Below are 27,766 nucleotides of genomic sequence, written 5' to 3' on the forward strand. Positions count from 1 at the left end.
TAGAGTGAGTCAACAAAAAACCGAGTGAGATGTGGCGTGAGTATCCGCACTTACTCTTTCTTCGACAATTAACCGCGAGGGATATATATACTCGGCTCATTCGCTGGCCTTTCTCTCTACAGAGCAATCGCCGCCTATTAATTACAATCAGCACTATCTTACACATATATATTCCGTCGTATAGATTCTTTTATATATAGAAATAGTAGGCCTTATTCTACCAAGTAAATTTTAACCCCCGTGACTATTTATACATTTACGAAGGACGATTCTCGTTCTTTGAATCTTTAGTAATGGAGTAGCTTCCTATTTGTTGAAAATTTTTGAATTTCTTAGGTATTTTCGGTGGCGATTTGTCCGAGGTTCAATTTGAAAATATAATTTTTCTTCAGGTTATTCGGACATGTAAGGCAATTTCTTTAGTTATTATGTAGGGGAAGAAATTTTCGTCAAAATAATTTACAGTTAAATTTAACTTTCTATTGATTGGTAATAACAGAAATATTTTTTAGTTTATTCCAATAAAATTTATCGGACTCTCCAGTAAAATAAAAAAATAAAAGCTTAATGCAGTTTATTTTACATATGCACCAAAAGAAAAAATTTATTTTGAAAAAAATGGGTAATGTTGTAATAAGAAAATAATTTGATGATAATTCTTAGCTAAAACAATTTAATATTTTAGCTGAAGAAATAAAATTTTTTTTTCACAAAAATAATAATAACAATTTTAGGTAGACAACTTACGAATTTTCATCCAAAATTGTTTTTTCCCCGATCTAGAAAACATTTTTTCAACAAGAAAGTTACTGTGGCAAAAATTTTGAGTTTTTCAGCTAAGAAACGAAATTGTTGAGAATTTTCAACAAATTAATTTCTTATTACAACATTGCTCATTTCTTTTCAAAGTTATTTTTTCTCTCAGTGTGGAATAGAATTTTCGTTGGATATATTGTTGTCAATGAAATATTGTTTTACTGCTTTAATTTAATATTAAGTTAGTAAAAAATAATTCATCTTGTTAATTTTTCACGCTTATTATTTTTACCGGTATGTTACAGTAAGAACTAATAGTATTTTCCTATATTGTTTACATTGTATGTGAAATAATTAATAAAGAAATTGCAATCACTGTGTTCATAATCAATGGACGTAACCCATGTATATATATTAGGGTGGCGCAAAAAAACCGAATATTTTTTTTTTTGAGTCTCGAGTAAAAAAATGTTAGTTTTTGATGTTTTAAGAGCTCTCTTTAAAGGACAGCTTAAAAAAAAATTTTTAAGATGTCGCTCCAAATTTTTTTAAAATTCAAAAATCGTCAAAAATCGAATTTTTTTTTTTTTTTTTTTTTTTTTCTCGTTACGGTATAATTTTATAGACTAAAAAAAAATAAGTTTCTGAAAATTTCAGTTCAAAATTTAAATTTTGAAAGGTCGCTCATAATTTTTTTCAATTTATTAGTGAATTAGTTTAGATTTTTTTGAGCGACCTTTTACAATTCAAATTAAAATTCCATACATTTTTTTTTTTTTTATTTAGTACAATAATCGATAAAAATACATCACGAGATAAACTAAAAATCAAGCACAACATAGAAAATATAATTTTTTTTTAATTTAATAATTTCATTTAATCAACTGCCAGGCGTGGGTTCGAATCCCAAGCTAGTCTTGGAAACCAGCTTGGTTGAGATTTGACCTTGCCGCGTAGGTTAAGATTTTTTCAAACCAAAAAGACCCCAACGTACCACTCCTAACACTTAAAGTCGGCGATATGACTAATTAAAGAAAAAAAAAAAATTATGAGCGACCTTTTAAAATTTAAATTTTGAACTGAAACTTTCAGAAACTTATTTTTTTTTGGTCTATAAAATTATACCGTAACGAGAAAAAAAATTAAAAAAAAAAATTCGATTTTTGAAATTTTAAAAAATTTGGAGTGACCTCTTAAAAATTTTTTTTTGAGCTATCCTTTGGTGAGGGCTCTTAAAACATCAAAAACTAACATTTTTTCACTCGAGACTCGAAAAAAAAAACCGGTTTTTTTGCGCCACCTTAATAGGGGAGGGGGGGGGGCAAAATGGGGTAGGGGTGGCAAAATTTGGTACCCCCAAAATTTCGTAAGAAAATTTTTTTTTTCCAAAAAGCTCTTTCAGCTTCCTAAAATATATTTTAATCTACGATTACTTTTTCTAAATTTTTAAGTTCTCGCTTTACAAATGAATGATTAAAAAAAAAAAAAAAATCGGGGAGTCATTGGTTCCATGCCAGTTTTCGAAAATCAAGTTCTAATCTGATCTTCACATTTTTAAGGTCCTGGGAACTAGTTCTTAATATTCCTACTAGGATATCTGTCGGCGTGTGTGTATGTGAGTGTAAACCTCTAATGTGTCGAAGAAAAATCTTACACAGAAAGAAAAATTTCTTGACTGGAGAACAAAATTCTTGGCTCAAGAAAATTTTCAGGTGCCTGAAGGAAGACTGAAGTTGTGTTGCCCGAAATAGTATATTACATACCTAGGCCAGTAAAATAAGAAAAGTCTCAGATCACATGTAATTGTTAGCCGAGGCGAAGCCGAGAATATATTCTAGAATATATCCTAAGATATATTTTTTTGGCGAATTTTCTTATACCCAGCATATATCCTAGAATATATACTAGGATATATTTCCAGCATATATTTAGTCTAGTCAACAAGTTCAAAAACGTGAAAAATAGAGATAAAGGTCCTAAAAATATGAGCGATGGCTCATTCGATTCGGAATCACCTCTAGAAAAATGTTTTTGAAGGATTTTGGTGCAGGTAAAAAATTGCAATTGTTATTAACAAAATAAGATGGAAAAAAAACGATATTTCGTTTTTTGTTAATAACTCGAAAAATATTAATATTTAAGCAATTTTGAAAAAAGCCCGTTAAAGAGGAGAAAATTTCCAAGAAAAAAGTCCGTACTCCCGGAACTCTATCTCCATTATTTATAATTTTAATTTGACGTTGAAAATAGGGCTCCGCGCGGCTGTTACGGCATGCGCGCGCCGCCGCTAAAGAGAGCTCAGCAATAAAAATAATTTTTTTATAACATAAAATGTGATTTTAAAAATTTGAAAAAATTCTAGTATCTTCTTAACACTTGAAAGAATCGAGCCGCGAAGAAAAAAAAGTTTAATCACCATTTTTGAAAAAGTTATCTAATTGTTAACTAACAAATTTTTTCCCAATCTCCGTTGGCATAAACAATGGGATAAAAGGTATGAATAATTGGCCTATAAATTTTAAACTTCGTGGAGCCCTTTTGATATATATACTTTATAAGATCCTGCGATAAATTTTCATTAAAGTTTATTAATTTGTTAATTATGATTTTTTATAACTATTGAAAAATTAAAAATCTAAAAAAGTTGATAAAAATTTTTTTTCAAATAATAATTAGATATACCTGTTTTAACATAAAACAATGGCAGTAATTAATATAGGTTATGAATTTTTACGTAATTTGTTTATAAAATTGTTTTAAACAAATAGAGAAATTCAATATTTTTGAAAAATTTTTTTTGCTATTTGGTTGTCCACAAAAATTATGATTTTTAAAAAAAAAAAAATTTTTCTTAATTTTAATTTTTAATTGTTTAAAAACGATTTTTTCATATTTCGATTGTTTAAACAATTAGTTAAGAAAAATTTTGCTTTTAAAAATCATAATTTACACTTTTAAATAGTTTGGCAAAAAAAATTTTTTTATTAATTATTTAATTGTTTATTAGTTTAACAATTTGTTATAAACAAATATTGACCAACGTTATATTTTTTTCTGAAGCAGAAAAAATTATAAAACAGCCATATATAAAAAGTTCCAAAAAAAATTTTCTTTTATTTATTATAATTAATTTTAATATCATACGGTACGGTAATTATCGCCACTACTTGATTTGTCAATTAAAAAATTGATATATCTTTTAAACTATCAGAGATACGATAAAGGACATTCAGGTCTTTTTTATAGAGAATGAATTTTTCTTTCAGATGGATCTAAGATCAAGTTCGTATCTATTGTTTATTAGCTATTCCATCTTTAGAAAAGGTAAACACAGCTTACTGGAATGCATCCAGAAAGACCCAATTTTGAAACAGGAAGTAGAAAAGTTTTATAACTCTCAATCGTCAGTCAGCGAGATAAAAGAAGCTGGAGAGCGAGTTATTTGTTCGATTACATTTATTATCTTTATTTTTATCCTTTACAGTATTGCAAATAGTTTTTACGGTTTTTATTTTATATTTGACGTTTTCTTTTTTTTTTCAAAGGAGAAATTCGTGAAGTACTTGGCTCATCAACGTTAGAAGTCCGAGAGACTTCCACCGTTTCTTCAACTGCATTATCCTCTTCTATTTGATCTTCTTCTTCCTTTTCTCCTTCTTCTTCTTCTTCTTCTTCTTCTGAATCAGTATCATCTAATCCATAGATCGATCGTTTGAATTTCTCGTAAGCTAATCGTTTTGTATTTCGCTTTTCTAACTCTTTTTCCGAAATATAATCAAAATCATCATCATCATCTTCTTCATCTTCGTTGGCGTTTTCAGTAAGTTGAACCAGGTCAGTAGCATTTGAACAGCTCTCCCCTTTACATTCTTTACATGCTCTAGTACACTTCATCCCAGCTTTTTTGCAACTACAATTTTTGCTGCAATTTGAAGTTGAGCAGCTGCAGTGTACCAGTTTCAGTAAATCTATTGGTGCCAAAGGTTCTGTGGTTCTAATCGGTAGAAAGAGAGTTTCTGTTTTCTGCCATCCCCAGTCTTCAGGATTTTTTAAATTACCAAGCCATGTCTGCACTTGATAATAAGCTCTTAAAGAATGTTGATGTGTAGCAGAAGCTGTTGGTGGTAAAGTTGCCAAATTTACTGCGGTAGAGTTTGTGACACCAGTTGAGAAGCGTTCGATTCTGCACTGGTTAATCGTATCTTCTTTAGCTGCAAATAATTTCAGCATAACTCGCTCTCCAGCTTCTTTTATCTCGCTGACTGACGATTGAGAGTTATAAAACTTTTCTACTTCCTGTTTCAAAATTGGGTCTTTCTGGATGCATTCCAGTAAGCTGTGTTTACCTTTTCTAAAGATGGAATAGCTAATAAACAATAGATACGAACTTGATCTTAGATCCATCTGAAAGAAAAATTCATTCTCTATAAAAAAGACCTGAATGTCCTTTATCGTATCTCTGATAGTTTAAAAGATATATCAATTTTTTAATTGACAAATCAAGTAGTGGCGATAATTACCGTACCGTATGATATTAAAATTAATTATAATAAATAAAAGAAAATTTTTTTTGGAACTTTTTTATATATGGCTGTTTTTATAATTTTTTTCTGCTTCAGAAAAAAAATATAACGTTGGTCAATATTTGTTTATAACAAATTGTTAAACTAATAAACAATTAAATAATTAATAAAAAAAATTTTTTTTTTGCCAAACTATTTAAAAGTGTAAATTATGATTTTTAAAAGCAAAATTTTTTCTTAACTAATTGTTTAAACAATCGAAATATGAAAAAATCGTTTTTAAACAATTAAAAATTAAAATTAAGAAAAATTTTTTTTTTTAAAAATCATAATTTTTGTGGACAACCAAATAGCAAAAAAATTTTTCAAAAATATTGAATTTCTCTATTTGTTTAAAACAATTTTATAAACAAATTACGTAAAAATTCATAACCTATATTAATTACTGCCATTGCTTAATGTGAAAACAGGCATAGCTAAATATTAGTTGAAAAAAAAATTTTTATCAACTTTTTAGATTTTTAATTTTTCAATAGTTATAAAAATCATAATTAACAAATTAATAAACTTTAATGAAAATTTATCGCAGGATCTTATAAAGTATATATATCAAAAGGGCTCCACGAAGTTTAAAATTTATAGGCCAATTATTTATACCTTTTATCCCATTGTTTATGCCAACGGAGATTGGGAAAAATTTGTTAGTTAACAATTAGATAACTTTTTCAAAAATGGTGATTAAACTTTTTTCTTCGCGGCTCGATTCTTTCAAGTGTTAAGAAGATACTAGAATTTTTCAAATTTTTAAATCACATTTTATGTTATAAAAAATTATTTTATTGCTGAGCTCTCTTTAGCGGCGGCGCGCGCATGCCGTAACAGCCGCGCGGAGCCCTATTTTCAACGTCAAATTAAAATTATAAATAATGGAGATAGAGTTCCGGGAGTACGGACTTTTTTCTTGGAAATTTTCTCCTCTTTAACGGGCTTTTTTCAAAATTGCTTAAATATTAATATTTTTCGAGTTATTAACAAAAAACGAAATATCGTTTTTTTTCCATCTTATTTTGTTAATAACAATTGCAATTTTTTACCTGCACCAAAATCCTTCAAAAACATTTTTCTAGAGGTGATTCCGAATCGAATGAGCCATCGCTCATATTTTTAGGACCTTTATCTCTATTTTTCACGTTTTTGAACTTGTTGACTAGACTAATTATAGGATACATAATTTTTCCTTGGGGGATGCTTACGGCAATTTTTGAAGAAAATTTCTTCCGTGTGGAAGTATAGGTATAATGAATGATGTACAAAACATTAAAATGAAAATTATAACAGCATTTGAAAGATGATGAAGTAGATTTGAATAGTATACAAATATATTATAATTTTTTCACGGAGGGTATGAAATAAAGAACAAGTTTTTAGAGGCATAAAAAATGAACGATTTCTGCTGCAATAAATCTCAGAATAAAAAAAAAAAACATTGTAATCGTTTTGTTTTGCTTTGGTTAAATATTTAGCACAAAGCTAAGCTCACTGAAGACGAGTATGCACGAGGGAGTAAACAGTGATGTGACAAGAGCAAATAAACTAGGGAAATATATTTTTACCAGGTCGTAATAATCCGCGTAAGTGACAGAGAAAAACACACAAGCGATATATCATATCGAATTACTAAAACAAAAATGTTATTTTTACTTGGTCTATTCGCAGTTCCTCGTTCCCGGGTGATAGTAGTTAGTCGTGATGTTGGAGCGTATTACAAATTGGACTGGGTATTATTATATTATATTATTATATTTGATTGAGGAGTGGATGATCCGGGTGTTGAGTGTGGGATGATAAAATAGACGTTAGGAGTTGGGATCTAAAAGAAGGTGACAGAATTATGTGGGCAGCCCGCATTTGCAGATTTCTCTTATACTTTTATTTCTTTAAACCATTCTTATTATTATGTATTACGGTATGATTATAATAACAATAATAATAATAAAAATTTATCAGTATATTTCTGGGCGTAGAATTATCGCTGATTCTTGTTTAACTAGTCGTATTCACTTAGAGTTGTACTTAAGGAATCAAAAGACTTTTATAACTATATATAGTTATGATATATTATAACAAACTGCTTATAGATAGAATTGTATGTGTATAATCTTTATTGTAATTTAATCCTATATTGATAAAAATATTAACTTGATTTAAGAGACACTCTTGAACCAAGAATATCATTTTAAAGAGTTCAATCATCCGAAATCAAGTAAAATTTATTTGAATCAAGAACAACTTAGTTCAAGAATTAAGTTAATTATTTTATCAGTGTAAAAAAATAAGCAATTCATCGTGGATTAAATTGAATCTCAAAATATTGAAAATATGGTCTCTGTTATCTTTTCGGGTAGAATTGTAACACATGATTTAAATTTTTAGTGTAATGGTGAAAGTCGACCTAAGTCGAGTTTCTACAGACTTTAGAACCTCCTGATATAAACTGTTCCTTACTTTTAAAGATAGTGTGGGACGTTAAATTGACTCAAAATTTGACAAATAATTATCAAAATTTTACTTTTTTTTCTTTCATAATTTTGGGTTTTGCAATAAATTCTACATCTACGAGAAAACACTTTAATAAAGCATGTGTCAAATGTGTCTAACATTTTTCACCCAAAAAATTTTACAAAAAATTCACCAAACCACTAGTATACCATCTATACGAAGCTTATAACGATTTAAAAAAATGTATAATTTTTTTGCCAAGAATATTCTTCTTGAATCGAGTTTTTTTTTTTCTTGAGAGCATTATCTTAAATCAATTAGGAAAATTCTTGAGTCAACTAAAATTTAAGCTCGAGAATTTTTCTGTTTAATTTTAGACCGCGAAATTCTTAAGATAATTTTCTCAGGTCAATATTTTTCATGTTAACCATCAAGTTAATTTTTTTATCAATGTAGTCTTCAATTTATGTTATTGGACTTGAGGGCCTGAAGTAATGTCTACCGTGAATTGTAGCCAATTCAACGTAGCTCCAAGTCCAAAAATAAAGTATATATTATTAAAATAAAAATACACTTAGGAGGATCGTATATATAACACCTAACGAGTATAAAGCCGGGATGAAAACAATAAAAAAAAAAAACATATCTGAAGTATTCCACCTTCTGGGCTTGTATATTGAGACCTGATATTGGTTCTCTAATCACGGGTCCAAGTTGCCGAAGCTGGCGCCGTTTGGTTCAAGACACTTTACACACGGTGGGCGAAAAACGAAAAGGAAAAGGAAAAGGAACCGTGAAACTGGAACTAGTGGCTGAAGGCTCAGAACAGGAAGGAGGGTGAGAAGTCACTGGAAGAGGCTGACTGGGAGGTGAATTCGCCATGTTGATTAGCGGATATCTTAATTACTGATTGGCTACGCGGACTAATTAAATCGTAACTCAATCAAGCCCCGAGGATTCTTTGGTGGAGAAATGAAAATAAAGAGCACCACCAGTAAAACAAAAACGTCCTGCAATATAGAATTAAATGAAAAAGAATTTAAAATAAAAATAAAACGATCAGTGAAATTAAAAGTGAGCTGCGTCCTCCTCATGAATATCGCTATCTCATCCCTCTAGAGCTTCACATACACTCCCCCGATTATTTTTTATTCCACGAACCCACGCTGTAGCAGGATCTCTCTCTCTGCTGCCAGCGAATAAAAAGTATAATTAGCGGCACCTACCGCCGTCTTTAGGCGCTTCTGAATTTTTTAATACTTTTCTCCTCCTCGTGTTCCGTTTTATGATGAGTAAGACCTCAGAGAAGTTTTTTTAATCATTTATTAAAAATTTATATAAATATATTAGCGAGAGTTAATTTAAGTTCAGGAAAATAATTTTTCCAATTTTTTGAAGATTAAAATATGAACGATAATTTTTTCTTTGTTCAATAAATTGAAAAATTTTACTAATTAATCAATTTTTAGAAAATAATTAATTATCTACATTATTACGTTTAATTAAATTAAATTAATTATTTTAATGTTATGGAAATTAACTGATATAAGGCAATTTTCAGTATTTCTCAACAAATAAATTATTAAAGAGAAAATGTATGAAAAAAATTCTACTTTTAATGTTGATACAATTTTTCTTTAATATTTAAATTTGCTTTATCAAGCTAAGGAAAATAGTTATATCAATTTATAAAAGCTCTAAATAAGCATTTTGTAATTTTAAAACAAATAAAATAAAATGAAGATTTCGCTTCACGGAGTTTTCTTTTTATTAATAATATAAATAAAATTCTTCTCGGAGTAAATTTCACTCTGGAGGGATTAAATTAATTAAAAATCATCCACTTCGAAATTTTTTTACAGTCCAATTAAATATGAATCTAATTTAGACTTAGAGTCAAAGGTTCAGTATATATAGTCTTTCATGATCGAAAAACTCTCAAAAGCAAAGTCACTAACTAGTCGTATTTTTTTAAAATTACAAAAACACCCATCATTATTTTACAAAAGACTTAAAAAAAAAATCTTCAGTAAGATCGAATTTCCCTTTTGTCCAAATAATTCATCCACGACATTATTCGCGGTTTAGCGGTAAAATTTCCTCTGACTATCTTGAATTGCTCGAGGAATAAAAGTATAAACCGAATAAGCATCAAGTAAAGAATTTGGTCGGCATAAGCATAAGCCGAAGCCGAGAAAGTTTAAAGGAATTATATCATTACCCTTTGGTGTATTTACCAGAGTTTGGGTTTATAAATTATGGTCTCAAGACGCGTCATCGCGATAATACAGAAAAATGGGCTTGAGTTATTGTTGCAGGCCTCAAACCCGGCAAAACCCTATTGCCAAACTGCAGTCTTCCGCATTGGACTCTGTTCTCTGGTCCTTGGTCCCTGAAAGAGTCCTAAAAAAAATATATACGTAATATAATAATGCTCTTGAGGAGATGAAGCCATACGCGGCGGGAGCTTTAGGCTCATTCGTTAGCTCAAATAATGAATCACCGGTAGAATCGTGACGCTTGTGTCGCAGACATGAGTCCGCCTGTACGGAGCCAAACCGGTGTGAAACTTCTCAGACACCTTTGCTCACCGCAAACTTTATCATTTCGATATGATTAAGAAGTTAATAAAAAAAAAAAAAGATAAAATAAGAAGACAGGAGTTGGCTGATTAATCTACTGGAATAAATAAAATATCATTTTTACCGGAATTATAATTGATCAATCATGCATACATGGTACCTTTATAAAGTATACTTTCTGACGTTATGTGAGGCGAGTTTATAAGCAAAGAACCAGTGTTTGTAAATGCTCGAATGCGTGATTCCAGAGTAGTTACTGCAGTGATTATCCAGTCCTTGAAAAACGAGTCCGTCGATTGAGATCCAGATAATTGTGATTGTGATTGTGATTATCATTACGATCATATGGTGATACTAGTAATGGTAATGATGATCATGATCCGAGGAATTGAGATAGGAGCTGAGCCAATACCAATATATTGTGATGTAGAAAAATTCGCCCACCTGTACCTGTCCCGCCTCGTTCATCAGGATTACTCTCAATCGAAACCCGGATTTTTATAAATTTATTCTCACTAGGTATTTACAGCAAGGCAATTTACATGCTTGTCCACGCGATCCTTTCGTTTTAACCACGCTGTTTATACTGGCTTGTCGATGATACATCAACATACACCAATAAAACACCTCCCCCTCTAACATCCCATGAATTATAAGTTTTGATTTGTAAATATTGTTATTTGTAATTATAAGAATATTTATTTATTTATTTGGGTAATCAGTAGCATTCATTCTAATTGGTCTACAATCGACTTTTGGAGTTCGTAGATCGACTTGCAGGATTTCGTGGTCAGGATCTGCTCCTCTTCTGTGTACTGGTGCCGGATTAAGGACTGCACCCCGTTGCGGCCGACTATGCAGGGTAGTGACATAAAACAGTCCTTCTCGAGTCCATGTTTGCAGCCCTAAAATTATTTTATAATATAAATTATTGATTCTTTACTTTTAGTGAAAAATTATAGGACTTTTTTTCAAATTTTAAGTTTTCAATTTTAGAGTCGATTGTAAGGTGAAAACAAATACTTTGGTCTGTTACATGAGCATCCGCGCATAAAGAGATTCATCAGGCGATATTTAATGATCTAATTTTGGGATACCATATCGGATTTTGATCATTCAAAGGAAACACAATGAAACAATTAGATTGAATTTTGAAATTTATATTCCAAGCCAAGTTTTTACAGCTTTTGATGTTGATAATATTTTTATGAAAAAATTAAATAAAAATTTTAGGTTATCTAACAACAATTGAGTTAAAAGCACCAATTATTGACACTAAGAGACATGTTTGTTACAATTTTTTTAACATATTTAAGATTAAGATTGTTGAATTTTTGTGACATTGTTATAATTAATCTTTTGAGTACAGAATTTATGTTTTTCGATATTACTTCGAATTTCATAATTTATTTTGACTGATGAGGTCAATATCTAATTTTCTTGATTGTTCATCATTTATTTTATCTATTCTGTGGTAAATTTTACCTTGTAGATAATTAAATAAATCTTAAACTACAATAGGATATCAATAGTTAGTGCCTATACTTTATGAATCTCGAACATTAATATAATATAATTTTTTTTTTTTTTATTAAAACATTCCTGACATCAAAAAATTATTTTTATGAGAAAAATAATCTGGATCATGATTGCAGTGAGAAAAATAATATCTTTTGAAAAAAATGACCAATATTGTAATTGAAAATTTTCAACAATTTTATTTCTCGTCATAACATTATCTAAAGATTGTATAAAAAAATAGCATGTGATTGTTATTAATAACGTCAACAGTAATTAAATCACTATCTAAATAGCTTGACCTTGTCAAGTTGAGAGTAATGTACTGCCTGATACGTTATGCATTATGAGGTGTGTAATAAAATAGGTTGTAAATGATTGGTGCTTTACTTTACTCAGAAGAATAAAACCCATTTTAACAAAAACATTTTTGAAATTTCCCAATAATCACACCCTGTACTCCCATAACTCGGTCAACTTTAATGATTTAGACGTTTAATTTTTCCATACATTATATTGAACAATTTAAATATGTATGAAAATATGCAAGAATATGTAATTCTGAAGCTCGTTACAATCTATCCCCCTGAAGAAGCATTGCTCGAGGCGTAATGTATGGTAAAAAATTCTAAAAAAGTAGTGTTACTATATTTTTACAGCAATAATGACGCCAGTCATAATAATGAGTATAATAATAACAACAATAATAATGATAGTATATAGTGTATATTGTATAGTATACCTTGAGGAAAGTAGAAACAGTGAGGCACACGCAGGTGTTCCTAATGATCGCGTCAACAATTTCAGCAACACAGAGCCCTACTCCCCAACAACAGTAACCTTTTTTCCTTATTAAATCGTCAGTACTGCTAACGACTTTATTATGAAGTTCACTCCAGCCCTCAGGGTCGAACTTGCTCCCTATCTCTTTGTTTATGTCCTTCAATTTAATTCCCATGACAGACACCGCCGACCAGACTGCCACTAAAACATCAACACCAGAAACTCCGACAATTAAATTCTAACCGAACTTAAATCTCTTTGACTAGACGTCGCTGTCATTGTCGTATTATTAAAATAATTTATCACCAGATGTGGCTCCGTTTTCGCCGATAATCATCGCCTGGACGGAACTTGGGGCGATGCCAAGTTTTTGACTGATTAAACACTTGAACCTGCAGCTATCCAGCAAAGTTCCGAGACCGATCACGCGGCTTGGCGGGAACCCGGAGAGTTTCATCGCTACGTAAGACAGGACATCAACTGAAGAAAAATTAATTGATCACTTTTTAATCAATGATTAATTATAAAGATTATGCGACACCATTAGAGTAAAATTGAAAAAAAAAATCAATTTTTTTGCAATTTCCAATAGTTTATACTTTTAAAAGTAATATTCTAGATTTTTAAGAATGTAATTAGAATAGTTTTTAAACTACCATACACTTTGTTAAAGAGGCTGTTTTTCCTTCAAAAAGATTACTTTAATCTTCGAACGCGTTTTTTTCAAAACTAAATTTTTTAAATTTGCTGTAGTTTTAACTCGATAACAGATTAAAATAAATTTGATTTAATTAAACAAAATTTATTTAGGGCTTAATTTTCTATATACCGACCGTCAAGTTTTTTAATTGAATAAAAATTTTAATTTTCGTAGAACAAAAATCGTCACATTTTTTAGCGAAATTTTCAACGCTCCGTCATTTTTTTAAATTAAAATTTTTTTCTATTCTGAGTTATCGTAAATTAAATGTTTTCTAGGTTAACAAACTTTTTTAACTTCCCGCTTTGAAAATTAAAAATTTAATTTTCAAAAGTACACTGATAAAAAATTTAACTTGACTCAAGAGCAAGAATCTTGAACCAAGAACACCAATTTGAAGAAAATGTATTTCTTGAGCCAAGAGGAAAAATTGTTGAGTCAAGATATATTTTCTTGAACTAAGTATTATATTTTGACTCAAGAATTTTTTCTCTTATCTCAAGAAATTCATTCTTCAAATTGGTGTTCTTGGTTCAAGATTTTTGCTCTTGCGTCAAGTTAAATTTTTTATGAGTGTAGAAAGTTATAGATTTCGGTTCGATTTTGAGAATGCGAGTTTTCATCAGATCTCCAAATTTTGAGATTCTAATAGGAAACCGTAGTGACTATTTCCGGCTGAACATCCAGCCGTGTAGGTAATTAAAAATTAGTATGTTTTCTTGAAATATAAGTCATTATTATTTGGAAATTTTAAAACAATCACTGCAATAGTTTTCGTTTAAAAAATTTCTGAAAATTAGCGATTTTTTCAAAGGTCACTGTAGCGGTGTCCCTTAATTAACAAATCAATTGTTCTTAATGAAAAAACCTGGGCTAGAGACGACGACAAGGACACAATTGGGCGCGAACTTGCAGACGTTGGGAACAAGGGTTCTGAATATATCAAAGTTCTTCCTCAGCAATTCTTCTCGTGTCTGCTCAGGCTGTTGCCTAGCACCCGCGGCAATAACGCAGACAGCGGCATCTCTCGCGTTACTGTAATCTGACAGGTATATTACTGGTTATAACTTAATCTATCGAGAGTGTAGAGGAGAGTTGATCTTTGACCTCAGTTTCTATACTCGTTGAGGCTCACCTTTGGTCCCGTAGATCCTCGGGTTCCCCAGGAAAGAGCCCGCGTGGTTGATATCTTGGGCCTCTGCCCTCGCAAGACTCTCGTTTGAGTCTATCAGCACCAGCTCCGAAGCGATGCGCTGGAGAAAAGATGAGATAATTAAATCGACAGTTTCGTTAAAAAAAAAGTGTTTGTAGCTGATAAAAAATCCATTATAAATTTTTTTTTTTAAGTAATTATATTTTTTTTTCAAGCTTTTTTTTATATCTCACCAGTTAGACGTAATTATTATTGATTTTTTTGTAAAAATTTTGATTATTGCTTGGATCTTATCTGAGTTAAATCCGAATAATTCATAAAAACCCATTTTTCCCCACCATTTATGTCTACGATAAAAAAAAAATAAATTTTCATTCAAGAGAAAAAAATCTTGAACCAAGAAAATCATTTTAAAGATTTTAATCATCTGAAATCAAGTAAGAAAATCATTAATTTAAGAAATTCTTCGTGGTTAAATTAAATTTTACTTGATTCAAGAATTTCTTTGCTTGATTCAAAATCTTCAAACTCTTCAAAATGATGATTTTTGTCCTATAAAATTTGTTTCTTAGATCAATTTAATATTTTATCAGTGTAGGCGAAAAAAAAACCAAACCTATTAATTAAATTTTGGAACATTGTTAATAAACGATTTTGATAAATTTCATCGTACTGTATCACCTTTTAAACGGAATTATAATTCTTAAGCTGTATATGAAATAATTAAACTAAAATTTTTAACAAATTCTCATATCAAAATCACTATACAAATTTTGAAAATACTAATAATTATAAATAAATTCTAACACACTCCTCATTTTTGAGCAAAAATTTATATTAAAAGTAAAAAAAAAACTTTTTTCAAACCTCATCCAAATAATTCTCAATCGCAAATTTTTTCTGACAATTAATATCACTCTACGATTTCCAACACAGCCTAACCAAGGAATTCGCGAGCATCAATTAGCCGTCAGTTTTGGACGTGCCAACATTTATTATCATTTCTGCTGTCGCGAGTCGAATATAATATAATCCACCATCGAAAGCTTTTTATCCCCGAAAATAATGACAGAGTAATAAAAGATGGACATAATATATACATATATACATAATATATAGATACACAAGGACAAAGAGAATAAATAAAAATAAATAAATAAATTGAGTCTCCGTCCAAGTACAGGACATTAACGAGTCGTTTAATGATGCCGGTCGATTGATCGACGTCCACCATCCAGCACCCAGGCGGTAATTTAATGCTGGATCATTAAACTCTTGATTATTTTCTCCCATCAGGCATCAGATTTTTAGCTGTGGTTTAAACAGGCGTCTTGCACCGAAAATGAAAGCCTTACCTCAAAAGTGTCCAGCACGAACCAGAACAGAAACAAGAACAAGAACTCGCCTCTCCTCGGAACGGTAAGACGCGGCAGGTTGTCCTCAGCATACATTATATTTTATACTCTGTCGTCGTTCCGTTCACCAGCATACGAGTTCCACCAACGTGGACGTTTTCGTGAAGGTGCAACGCCACACGATAACTCATTCCTGAGTAATTACATGTCCGTGCTCTCAGCTCTCAGCCTGGCTTAAAGATTTGCTTTTGCTGGTATGGGCATAGTCCCAAATAAGTTTCAGTACACCAACACAAGACAAAATCCACCGCAAATAAAAGTAACCTGGGTGTTTAGCCAGTTTCGAGATACTCGAGAACTACAACATCACGCTGAAGGCTGAAATGAAGCACACCCGCTGGCTCTTGCTTCTGGGTGCTGGTTCTAAACCCCACCGCGATCGTTATATTACGTGTGTTTTAAGCTGCGAGCATCCCCCATCCTCCATTCATTACTATACAGAATCCGATCGAGTAAAACGAAAGAGAATATTCGGTAGCGGTTCTTGTAACGCGTCGTGTATCTTTACTTTACTTCATTTTTTATTACTTATTACTTATATTTATTCTCCTTCGATCAGCGGGAGCCGAGTCCATCTCTTGGTCGTTATGCTAACGAAAATCTCGGCGGCGTGGGATATAAATTCTCCTTGATTTTAAAATATCCCAACTTGTGTGTAATACTCATCGAGTTTAACATCTTCTTTATGAATATAGTAGTTTGCATACTATTTCGTTGCTGGTTGATGGTTGCGTGCCGAATTTTTTCACCTCTTCGTGCTCCATATTACACTGAAAATTTTTGGATATATACACTAACTTGAAATAAAAAAACTGATTTTAAAGAAAAAATCTTAAATCAAGAAAATCATTTTGAAAACTTTCTAAAACAAAAGTTTCTTAACTTGGTTTAAGAATTTTTTTACTTTTTTAGGGAAGGTAAAATTTTTAAAAATTATTTTTTTTTTTGACTCAAGATTCTGTCTTTTCAATCAAGTTAATTTATTTAACAGTATAATTTTTGTTTGATGTAATTTTTTAAGTTTGAATTAATATTTTTGGTAAAAAATGAAAGAGAAATTTATTTTCATTAAAAATTTTCTATTATTTTCTCGTAATTTTTATTTTGAAATAAAAATAAAAAAAAAATTATTCAAAAACTAACGAAATTAATTTTTTTTCTTTTAAATATTTTATTCAGGATTTTAACTTAAAATTACATCAAATAATTTTTATTCATAAAACTTCACAAAGAAAAAAAATTTTGAATTCATACCTCAAAAATTAACTACCATAAACGTTGAATATTTTGACCATAAATCATGAACAAGGAGCATCAATTTCCATCCATACTTGAATTTAATGTAAACTTCAACAAACATATCTCCGTGGGCACATTGTTGGGCTGGCAGGTAGGTCGGTACAGTAATTATTAACGGGTACTCTGACAAACCTGGTTGTAAACTCTCTTTCAAGAAGCGGCGAAGAGAACGGCGGCTCGTATGAACCAACGACACACGGTCGTTGTCGAGGTGACAGAACACGTTTATGCTCTTTTAGTGGATGATGTTGTCTAGTCGGACAGGTTACGTCGCACCTGAACAATTCTTTATTTCTCAGTCGAGGAAAACTATCACAGGTAAACCTGCTCGGAGAATGTAAATACGAATATGAATATCCGGGCTTGCATTGACAGACTAGTGTTGGTGTTGGTGTTCGCGGAAGAGGTGGAGGTCGAGCTGGAGGAAGAGAACATCTAGGATGTAGAACACCTGCCGATGAGGATGTGGCTCGATAAGTTGGGGGTATTTCAGAGTCGTAGCAATTGTAGAGCATCAGCCGGCCCTTTAATGACGGGCAGATATTTTTTGTAGACAGATACCGCCGTAAATTAGGTCCTGGGTACGGTGGTGGATTTGCGGCTGTTCTTTCTGTTCTTGGAGAGTATTTGCAAGTCGAAATTAGCTCGTAGGAAGATGAGGAACATGGACGATAAGATTTCTTGCAGGGAGTAGAAACGTATTGATGGGAGACAGGAACTGACCGTATAAATTCTTTTGGAACGGAACATGGTCTTGAATTACTCCGAGGGGGGCTGTGGCATGTCCGAACCGGGCCAGGACATCTTTCCAAGGGCCGGTATCGCGGCTGATAGACATACTTGGTGACAATGCTGTTGATTCTTTCCGAGAGGCTGGGCCGAGACTTGGTTCTGCTACAGTAGCAGTTCATCGTAATCGAACGTTAAATTTTCATGAAAATTGTGAAGAGTCATCTTCTTGGTGGTTGAGTCACTTGAATTTATACAGATGCCATATGGTTGATTTTTAACCTAATTTCTGTCGATAACTTTGTTGACATGTTATTCTTTTATTTTGTTTGTTTGATTAACTTCACGCGGTTAATTGATGAGCTCATTTGTAAATCTCGTAAATTATGTTGAAGATGAATTTTTTAGAAGCATTATAAATTAACCTTAATGGTATTGAAATTTTATTGTACTATGGAAAACGATTTTGATATTAATTTTAAAATAGGAAAATTTATTCTTTGTATAATAGTTTATTATTATTATTTTATAATGTAAAAAATCTTGAGTGCATTTTCACTCCCATCACGCGGAGTACCGGAGTGAAGAAATAAAAAACTCCACGTACGGATTAAATTTAGGAATTTTTCTTAGCGGAGTGAATATGGATTTTAAATAAAAAACATCTGAGTACGGAGTTTTTAGACTAAAATGAATTTAAATTTGGTAAAATAAGTTTTATATACCAAATTACTAAAAAATACTTCAAATAATTATCTCAAGCTTAAGTTAAAAAATATTAATTATTCTTTTCCAAAAAATTTGATTTCCGAACATTGAACCAAATATTCATAAAGATTATTTTGTTTTTATTGACAAGTAGGGTAGGGCGGGGCTAGTTGATCACTTTTTGTTTCGACCTTCCATAACTTTAAGACGATGTATCGGATTTAATCAAGTCATATACTGTTAGGTTCGTAATTTAGTCTTCTTCAAAAGGTCTAGCGACACAAAAACGATCCGAGTCCAAATTTTCAAGTTATTCCCAAAAATACGCGAGCGCTCCAAATTGCTCAACGTGTCCTACTAGTGAGGCTCGTTGAGCATGGGTATGAGGCTAGTTGTGCAATGGCTAAAATAGACGGAATGACTGTATAGAATGATATGAAAACAAAATAAAATTGTAATTAACAAGCAAATATTTATATTTATTATAATTCTACATACGTATAATTATGATTATAATAATAATTATAAACATAATGATATTAATTATAATTATGTTATATATTCATTAATATAATATCAATATGAGTTATATTAATTTATACACATTATATTAAATCATCACATGTACAAATCAATTGATAATTATTAATTTAGTGAAGAAAAATTTCATTTTTCAATATTGAAAATCTAGTAGGGCTGGTTTAACACGCAATCAGGGCCTTGCTCAACTAGCCCTAATGGAGGCAACAAAATAAAAGTTAGGTTATAAAAAAATGATAAGAATTAAAAATAAACAATCATATATAATCGAAAGGGCAAACATTAAGTCATCTTTGAATACTTTCGTGATCACGAAATACCATTTTTAAGCGAGTGTAGGAGAAAAACTCTAAAGACCTGTTTTTTTTTTTTTTTGACGCAAAAAAAAAAGAAAACGTTTTGTCAGTTAGTCTACACATCGGACGGCAGTTGACTTTCGCGCGATTTGTTCTCCTCTCGTAACCCTTTCTTTTCACCATTTACACTTTTGTTGTAAGTTGCTTAGTTTTCGAGATATTTCGATTACACAACTTGCCCCTACGATCAACTAGCCCCGCCCTACCCTACTAAATAAAAATTAATAAATTATCAATATTATCATGTTTAATTAAATTACATTAATTGCTTAAATATTACTGAAATTAACTGACATATATGGCAATTTGTTTGATTTTTTGATAAATAAATTATTATAGAGAAAATTTATCAAAAAATATTACTTTTAGGTATTAAGAAATAATATTGATGCACTTTTTTTTTTAATATTGAAATTTATGTATTTTGTAATTTTTAAACAAATAACAAATATTTTTTTATAATTATTAAAAAAAAAAATTAAGAATTCACTTCGGGGCATTTTATTTTATTAATAATAAACATGAAATCCTACTCAGGGTGAATTTCATTTCAGACAGATTAATTAAAACAATTGAAAATCATCCACTCTACAAATTTTTTACATGTATTATTATCATTATAAAAATTATATAAAAAATTCTGTCTAAACCAAGCGAACTCAAAAAATTTCCATAATTTTTTGAAGACCATATTTCAATGTGCATATGAATACTTTTATATCATAAATCATAACATACTTTAAATTAATTTTACATCACTTAAATGTATAAGTGTCAATTTTAAATCACCATCAATTAATATATTACCGTCTAAAAAATGAAGTTTACATCAAGTATATTATCCATATAATATAAAATAAATCGTAAAATATTCTAAAAATAGATATTGTACAACAAATATCCTGATATATTTATGTGTATAGAATATTATCCACGTGGTCGTGACGTGCGGTTCCGGTAATGTCGCGGTGTATGAAAAGGCAATCCGTCGCAAGCGGATAATTTTGAGGTTTGCTTCCGCTCGGGGATCATTATTATATTGCACAAATGTCGAGAATATTATACAGACAATATAATATAGACAGTGAAAGCCAACGGATGCAGGGGTGGAGACATGTCATATGTGCATTCTCGTTTCTCGTTTGTATTTTCGCCAACCAGCAAACCTCATTTCAACATCAGCGCCGCAAAACACACACATCACATCATTATCACGACTTGGTTCCCGAGGTATTATATGTATATTTCGTTGAAACTACATATCAACATCAAAATCACCATCAACAGCTGTTATCAAAACAATATTTAAAATTAATAATATCTGCCATTATGAATCATAAAATTAAATCTAATACTTAAAAAAACGATTTGCAAAACCTTTGATCTTACAGGCCATCCCTGGAACTTCCCACTATGTAAATTGTTTTCCCGCTCGGTAAATTGTTTATTCTGAAGTTTTGAGCTCTTCAAGCTCAAAAATACAACTTGTATACTTTTTCGAGCTCTTCAAGCTCGAAATTTAGTGGTTGTAGAAACATACTTCTTTGAAAATTCTAAATTGCGATATTCTTCGATCGAATCAATCGTTTTAATTGGGGCTTGCAAAATTCGACGTAATTTTTTAAGCGCAAGAAGATTATTTTTTACTTAGAATTTAAAGCTATGTTAAAAAAACACTTTTTTGGAATTTTTTAAAATTAAATATCTCTCAAACGATTTGACAGATCTTGATGCAGTTTGCGGCAATCGACGTAGTTTTTCAAGTACAAAAAGATTATCTCGTATTCACTAAGTGATCCAAAGAGAAATTTCGAAGTTATATAAAAAAAAAAATTTTTTTTCTAAATTTTTCGACGATTTCCCTTGGATGAATAAACCGATTTTGATGTGGTTTGCGACAATCAATGTTGTTTTTTGAGATTAAGAGCTGATTTGTTTTTGGAATTGATCTATACAGTATTTTAAAAGTTATTCCCAAAAAATATTTTTTTGAAAATTTTATTTTTGAAATTATATATAATTGAAACACACACACACACACACACACACACACACACACACACACACACACACACATTTATTTATCAACAATATTTCCAAACAAAATCTTATAATTGACATTAATATCATTAATATTTCCAAACTTAAACTCGAAATAAATTATTTAAAATATTTTTAACAACACTATAATAATTAGGCATATAAAACTTGTTACAGCAAAATTAAATTTCATTTTAATCTAAAACTTCATAATCAGGTGTTTTTCGGATTAAAATCGATATCCACTTTGCTGAAAATTCACTCCCAACTTTTTCAATGTACAGACTTAAATATCTTAAAAAAAATTCAATATAACAATTACAACCGGGATTTCAAAATTTCAAAATAACATCCCACTTTTCCGACAAAAAACGAATTAAAATGAAAATACCTTTCTTCACTTAAAATTCTTCTAAAATCCATAAAAATGAACATAAAAAAAGAAAGTTCTGATATACACTGATAGAAGGATTTCTTAACATTTCAGAAGATTTCTTTGTATTTAAGAAATCATTTCTTAAACATCATTTCTTAGTATTTAAAAAATATTTCTTTGTATTTAAGAAATATTTCTTAAATACAAAGAAATATGTATATTTCTTAAATACTAAAAAATATTTCTTAAATACAAAGAAATATTTTTTAAATACTAAGAAATGATGTTTAAGAAATGATTTCTTAAATACAAAGAAATCTTCTTAAATCTTAAGAAATCCTTCTATCAGTGTACACTGAGAAAAAAGTATTTTGATAATCACAATACTTGGTATTGTGATTATCAAAATATAAGTCAGTTCAAGACCTATACTCTGCGCAGTAAACTATAATATAAGCGCTGTCACTGCCATCGATGTTTTAACTAACAGTCAGTTTATTTGATTTATTCACTGGTAAAAATAGAATTCAACTAACATTTATTATATTAGCTTGAAAAAAATTTATTATTACACTTTTAATTTTAATTTTAATCTGTTTTGTTAGCTTTATAAGTCAATGGATTTGTGTCAGTAAAGTGAGGTTATAAACATCTAATAGTATGTTATATTGGTATACTGATAATCAGTATACCTAGGTATTGTGATAATCAGTATAATTATTGTGATAATCAAAATACCACGTATTCTTAGTAGCACAATACCAAGTATTCTGATTATCAAAAAAAAAAATATCTTTAGTAGCAAAATACTTTTTTCTCAGTGTAGAATAAAGATAAAAAAAACATGCCCAAAATAACTTCTATAACTCACTTGTTCATTTTAGTAATAAAACGAAAAAAAGAAAAAAAAACCAAAGTTGATTAAAAAAAAAGTAATTGGAATAATTTATAACGCATAAAGAAACGACAACTGACACCGTAACTTGGCGTAGGGAACGAGTTGAATTTCGGTTGAGAAGCCCTCAGAGAGATAAGCGACGGGTATAGCATGGATTTCAGCTTCTCGTCGTCTCAAAACATAAATCAGTGGAAGAAAGAAGAGGCAAATGAAAGTAAAGGCCAAAGCAAAGTAAAGAGAAAAAGAGGAAGCAAGTGCGGGGGCGCTTGGACGACGTGTAAATGCTCGCCTTACCATCCGATAAGGACCTCCAGTGAAACAAGAAGCAGCATAGTCGACTCTCCAGTCTCCTACTGTACGGACTACAGGTCCTCCTCATCCTCTTTTTCTCCTTAACCCAGCGTCCAATTCCACCCTCCGCTCATTAACATCACCATTTTGATCCGGTAGCTTCAAGGTCTCCTTCTGATTCTCAGCTGTATATTCCTATGCCTTTTTTTATTGTCTTATTCCCCTCCCTCGTCTTAGCCCTCCAACATCAACATCACCAGCAGCAAAAACATCAGCAACTCAAACGAGAACTATCAGGTAAATCGAGACCTGATGACTATCCAATCGGTGGTTAGTCTTTATGGACCAGTAGAACAGGTACCCTCTCATATTTCTCGGCTTGTTTATTACAATGCACTTCTCAGCTTCGAGACTCAAGGTTTGATTGTTTATTTGAGAAATTTAAGAATTGGATTCTTTTTGATTCATTTTATCCAAGAGATTAATCTTTTACTGATTATTAATATTGAGGAAAATCGTTTCAGAAATTTTAAAAAATCAATTTTTTTTATAGTTAAAAATCGACGACGGGTTTTTAATAGAAAAAAGTTGCAGCGATTGTTTTAAAATTTTTAGCCCCACTGCTGCAATGATTGCGGCCTTTACAGTGCCCAAAATCAATAAAAAACAAAGTTTATGAAACTAGCAGATATATCTTAAGCAATGATTTACACTAGAAAAAAAATTGAAATTTTGAAAAATGGTGAAGTTTTGAAAAGAAATTTTGCTACTTGATGATAATTTTTGGCCTACCAAGAGAAAATTTCTTGAACCAAGAAAGCTTTTTTTGAAATAGCTTTATCGTCTTGATTCAAGTAAAGAAATTTTTAAACTCAGAAATTTTTCTTAGCTTAAGTAAATCTCACTTGGTTCCAAAATTTATCTTTCGAAACAAGTTATTTTTTTTTTTGTGAAATTTACCCAAAAACGTAAAAGATCGATTTTTTTAAAATTTACCATGATTTTTTTAAAACTTTAAAATGATATCATTATTTCGTAATTTATAAAAACATTACCATAATGATAAATAACTAATTTTGAACCGTCTAAAAGTATTTTCCACCTTTTAAATGATATTAGAAAATGTTTTAGAGTTTAATGAGTGAATTTCTAAAACCTCAGCCTCAAATTCATAAGCTTTCACCAATGAACCAACGATTAAGTTTCAATTACTCACATTACACGAAACAGTAATATCCTCGATTAACCATGTTGGAATTGAATCACCAGAAAATCCCTAAACCTTTTCTATTTGTCGACACGTCGCGTTGTCGGTTGTAAGTTGTCAGTTATCAGTTGTCAGTGGAATAAACGTTGGGTCTTAGATATTTAGGTCACGTCACGTGGGTGGGAAAATTTATTACTCGATAGCTTGTACTGTCCATAGTGTAGAGTAAGAGTAACATAGAGGGACTAAGACGAATGATGATGTCTCAGGATTACCGTACTATCGGTCTATCGATCTATCGCTTGAAATAATAGCCAACAATAGAGATCGGGGATACGATTAAAGTCGTAATATTATAACTTATAACTTATAACCATCTATATTCTATTCGATTATACTCTAAAAGTATGGCCTAGCATAAAGAAGTCACTGGTTACGGAGGTTACGTATTATCATGCTCACATTATTATCGATATATATATTGTACAATTTACAATGTAAATGATATTATATGTATTATATTATCTCTTATATTGGCAGTGGATGATTGAAGCAACCAACCTTGAAAAGTAGAGATACGGCAACCGCAACTCCCGTATATCCGCTCCCGAGGATCGCGACCTTGACCTGATGACTATCCGGGAGCTGATCTTTCTTATTCGTCAATAGATGTCCGACAGTGTTTGCTTTGTCACTGGTTGATGCTCTCTTCATCCTCAATTAACGCTCCCAACCAGTCACACTTCTCGCTCGGTTAATTGTTATTTTAATTGATCTGCTAGCTTGCATTCTTAGGTTATAAACTTATCATGCTCTGAGAATAAAATTTGGACACATGTCACATGTGAGTTATTCTACAGAATCGGTTAACTTCGCGTTACTCAAAATACTTTTATTAACTGGCTTATTAAATTCTGAGAAATTTAAACAAGTGTATCAGTACTAATTTATTTAAAAAATATTTTTTTCATTAACATATCGAAAAATGAACAATATATGAATTTTGAGCATGTATGATGTGATCTTATGAACAATCGAAAAATTTTTTTAAATATCCTGAAAAAAATTAAAGATTATAGTAGTTTAATTAAAATCATAATTAATCAAATTAACAATCTTTATGTCTTATATTGCTTAATTTTTGTTCAAATTTCATGGCCTTTTTTATTAATATTTTCTCGTTTACAGGTAAAGAAATTTTTGTTTGAATTTTATAATTTTTTCCTTAATATTTTCATCTGCACAGGGAAGAATTTTTGTTCGAGTATCTTTGTCTTTTTCTTTAATATGCTCACCTGCAAATGAAAGAAGCATTGTTAAAGTTTCTTAATCTTTTTTCTTTACATCTTCATCTGCAGAAGAAAATTTTTTTGTTTAAGTTTTATGACATATCCCTATATATACTCATTTGCAGAGAAATGAATTTTTGTTTGTTTCATAACTTTTTTTCTCAATATCTTCCCGCATATGAAGTACAGTGAGAATTAAGCTGTAAAATGTATCATCGAGTTATTGTAAAATGTTTTCCGGATTAAAATCCAGATTCACTCCGGAATCACTCCGAAATCACTCCACTGCAAAAAACTCCAGATTCTCTTTGAACTCGGAGTTTTGAATTACTTCACTCCAGTACTCCGAGTAATGGGAGTGAATGTGGAGTCCAATTCACTCCAGATTTTTTACAGTGTATGAACATCCAGGTAAAGAAAATTTTGTTCAAATTTCATGACTTCTTTTTCGAAATATTCACCTGCATATAAAAGAATTTGTGTTCGAATTTCACAGCGTTTTTCAATAATATGCTCATTTGCAGATAAAGAAAGTATTGTTCAAATTTCATGACTTTTTTCCTCTATATCCAATTTTTAATTTTTTACTCTAATGATTAAAGTTAAGTGTCCATCTGAAAGTGAAGAAATTTTTCCTTGAAGTTTACGGGAATTTTTAAAGAACTGTCTAGTAATACAAATATTTTAGTCAAATTTAAAATCTGCATTCAAAAATTCATTTTTATAAGGGGGCGTCCATAAATTACGTGAGGCATTTTTGAGAATTTTTTTACCCCCCCCCCTCCCCCCTTGATAAGATTTCGTAAGATTTTCCTCAACTCCCTCCCCCCTCCCCTAATCTCACGCGAGATTCTTCAAAATTTATGTTTTGGCTGTAAACGGGTTGGATTATTGAGAAAAAAAAGCGCCATTCGGCTACACCCGACTTGGATAGGTAGATTTCTTGTTTGAATATTGAAAAAAACACGTTATTAAAAGGCCGTAATGTCCTAAAATTTATTTTTTATTATATTTTTGCAAATAACGATATGAGACTGACTACAGCAAATAGATATTCAAAGACATCTACCTAAAAAATAGTATTTTTTACAGATAAAAGTCATTTGATGATAAAAGCTAAAATTTAATTTATTATTGATTTTTTTTTTAATTTTCTCAACTACAAAATAAATTGAAAAAAGTATTAAAAGTCGACGAACAATAGCTTAAATTGAAGATAATTAAACATATTATGACAAAATTTTATTAAAATTACGACATGAGACCGACTACCACCGATAGATTTCTAAAGAAATCTACCTAAAAAATTAGTGAATTCTATCGATCAATAATCAAATTAAACAATCGAGTGCTACTTTGCTGCTTTGCAGGGTTCAGACGAATACGACAAACACTATTGTGTCGAATTTGGCCATATTTTATTATAGAAATACTTTTTCACGCAATTTTACACTGTTTTCTGCTAGAGAAAAAATTACGTGATATTTGTTAAGATCCCCCCTTCCCCCTAAGTGAGATTTGGTAAGATTTAGCATGATCCCCCCCCCCCCCCCCCCCTAGAACACCTCACGTAATTAATGGACGCCCCCTAATACACATCCAGCAAAGTGAATCGTTGTAGATAGAATTGACTCATTGATTATTGAGATAATTGCAAAACAAGTAAAATCAATTATGCAACAAAACTTATAACTAAAATTAACGAAAGGATTTGAATAGAACGTATTACGTATATAAAAATATCTTATTATAATAATGTTTATATTTATAATCCAAGGTTATAAGGCTAGGAGAGTTGTAGTTGCCGGGAAGTTGAAATCATTAGTCATCTTGGCTGGTTGCAGGCGACTAAAGGAAGCATCATTATAACTTATATCTTATAACTTATAAGCAATATTATAACTAAAAAGATCCTTGTTATGTGAACATACAAGAAAAGGAGGTAGACCCTGATTATCTGACACACGTGTGTATGCAGGTAATAGCTGATGTGGACTTTATTTGATGTTAACTGGAGTGTGGATAACAAGACATAATGGGATGTGTTGCCCGTGCACGGGCATGACGGGACGGGGTGGGCGATTTTGTTTGCGTCCCCAATTAC

At 30.8% G+C, this 27,766-nt stretch overlaps 2 protein-coding genes across 2 annotated transcripts; both read right to left on the reverse strand.

Annotated features, from left to right (window-relative positions):
- Window positions 1-10,899: 10,899 nt before the first annotated feature.
- LOC123268056 (L-lactate dehydrogenase B chain-like) lies at window positions 10,900-25,087 on the reverse strand. The gene is made up of 6 exons (XM_044732938.1): window positions 24,935-25,087; window positions 14,497-14,614; window positions 14,230-14,403; window positions 12,968-13,141; window positions 12,621-12,862; window positions 10,900-11,265 (listed from the first exon to the last, which is right to left on the reverse strand). Exons 1-6 carry the CDS (start codon window positions 25,085-25,087, stop codon window positions 11,089-11,091), a joined length of 1,038 nt encoding a protein of 345 aa, XP_044588873.1. The 3' UTR covers window positions 10,900-11,088.
- On the reverse strand, window positions 15,926-18,243 carry LOC123267436 (adhesive plaque matrix protein-like). Its single transcript, XM_044732059.1, has 2 exons — window positions 17,184-18,243; window positions 15,926-16,699 (listed from the first exon to the last, which is right to left on the reverse strand). Exon 1 carries the CDS (start codon window positions 18,137-18,139, stop codon window positions 17,279-17,281), a length of 861 nt encoding a protein of 286 aa, XP_044587994.1. The 5' UTR covers window positions 18,140-18,243; the 3' UTR covers window positions 15,926-16,699; window positions 17,184-17,278.
- Window positions 25,088-27,766: the final 2,679 nt, after the last annotated feature.

Source organism: Cotesia glomerata, linkage group LG6 (assembly GCF_020080835.1).
Source record: "Cotesia glomerata isolate CgM1 linkage group LG6, MPM_Cglom_v2.3, whole genome shotgun sequence".
Classification (NCBI taxonomy): domain Eukaryota; kingdom Metazoa; phylum Arthropoda; class Insecta; order Hymenoptera; family Braconidae; genus Cotesia; species Cotesia glomerata.

Excerpts from the sequence above, each read along its gene's own strand:
- LOC123268056 (XM_044732938.1), bottom strand. The coding sequence starts at position 25,087 with ATGAAGAGAGCATCAACCAGTGACAAAGCAAACACTGTCGGACATCTA. Across the intron at positions 14,404-14,496 it reads GAGGATCTACGGGACCAAAG|ATTACAGTAACGCGAGAGAT; the intron begins GTGAGCCTCAAC and ends TATACCTGTCAG. Across the intron at positions 13,142-14,229 it reads TGTCGTCGTCTCTAGCCCAG|TTGATGTCCTGTCTTACGTA; the intron begins GTTTTTTCATTA and ends ATTTTTCTTCAG.
- LOC123267436 (XM_044732059.1), bottom strand. The coding sequence starts at position 18,139 with ATGAACTGCTACTGTAGCAGAACCAAGTCTCGGCCCAGCCTCTCGGAA.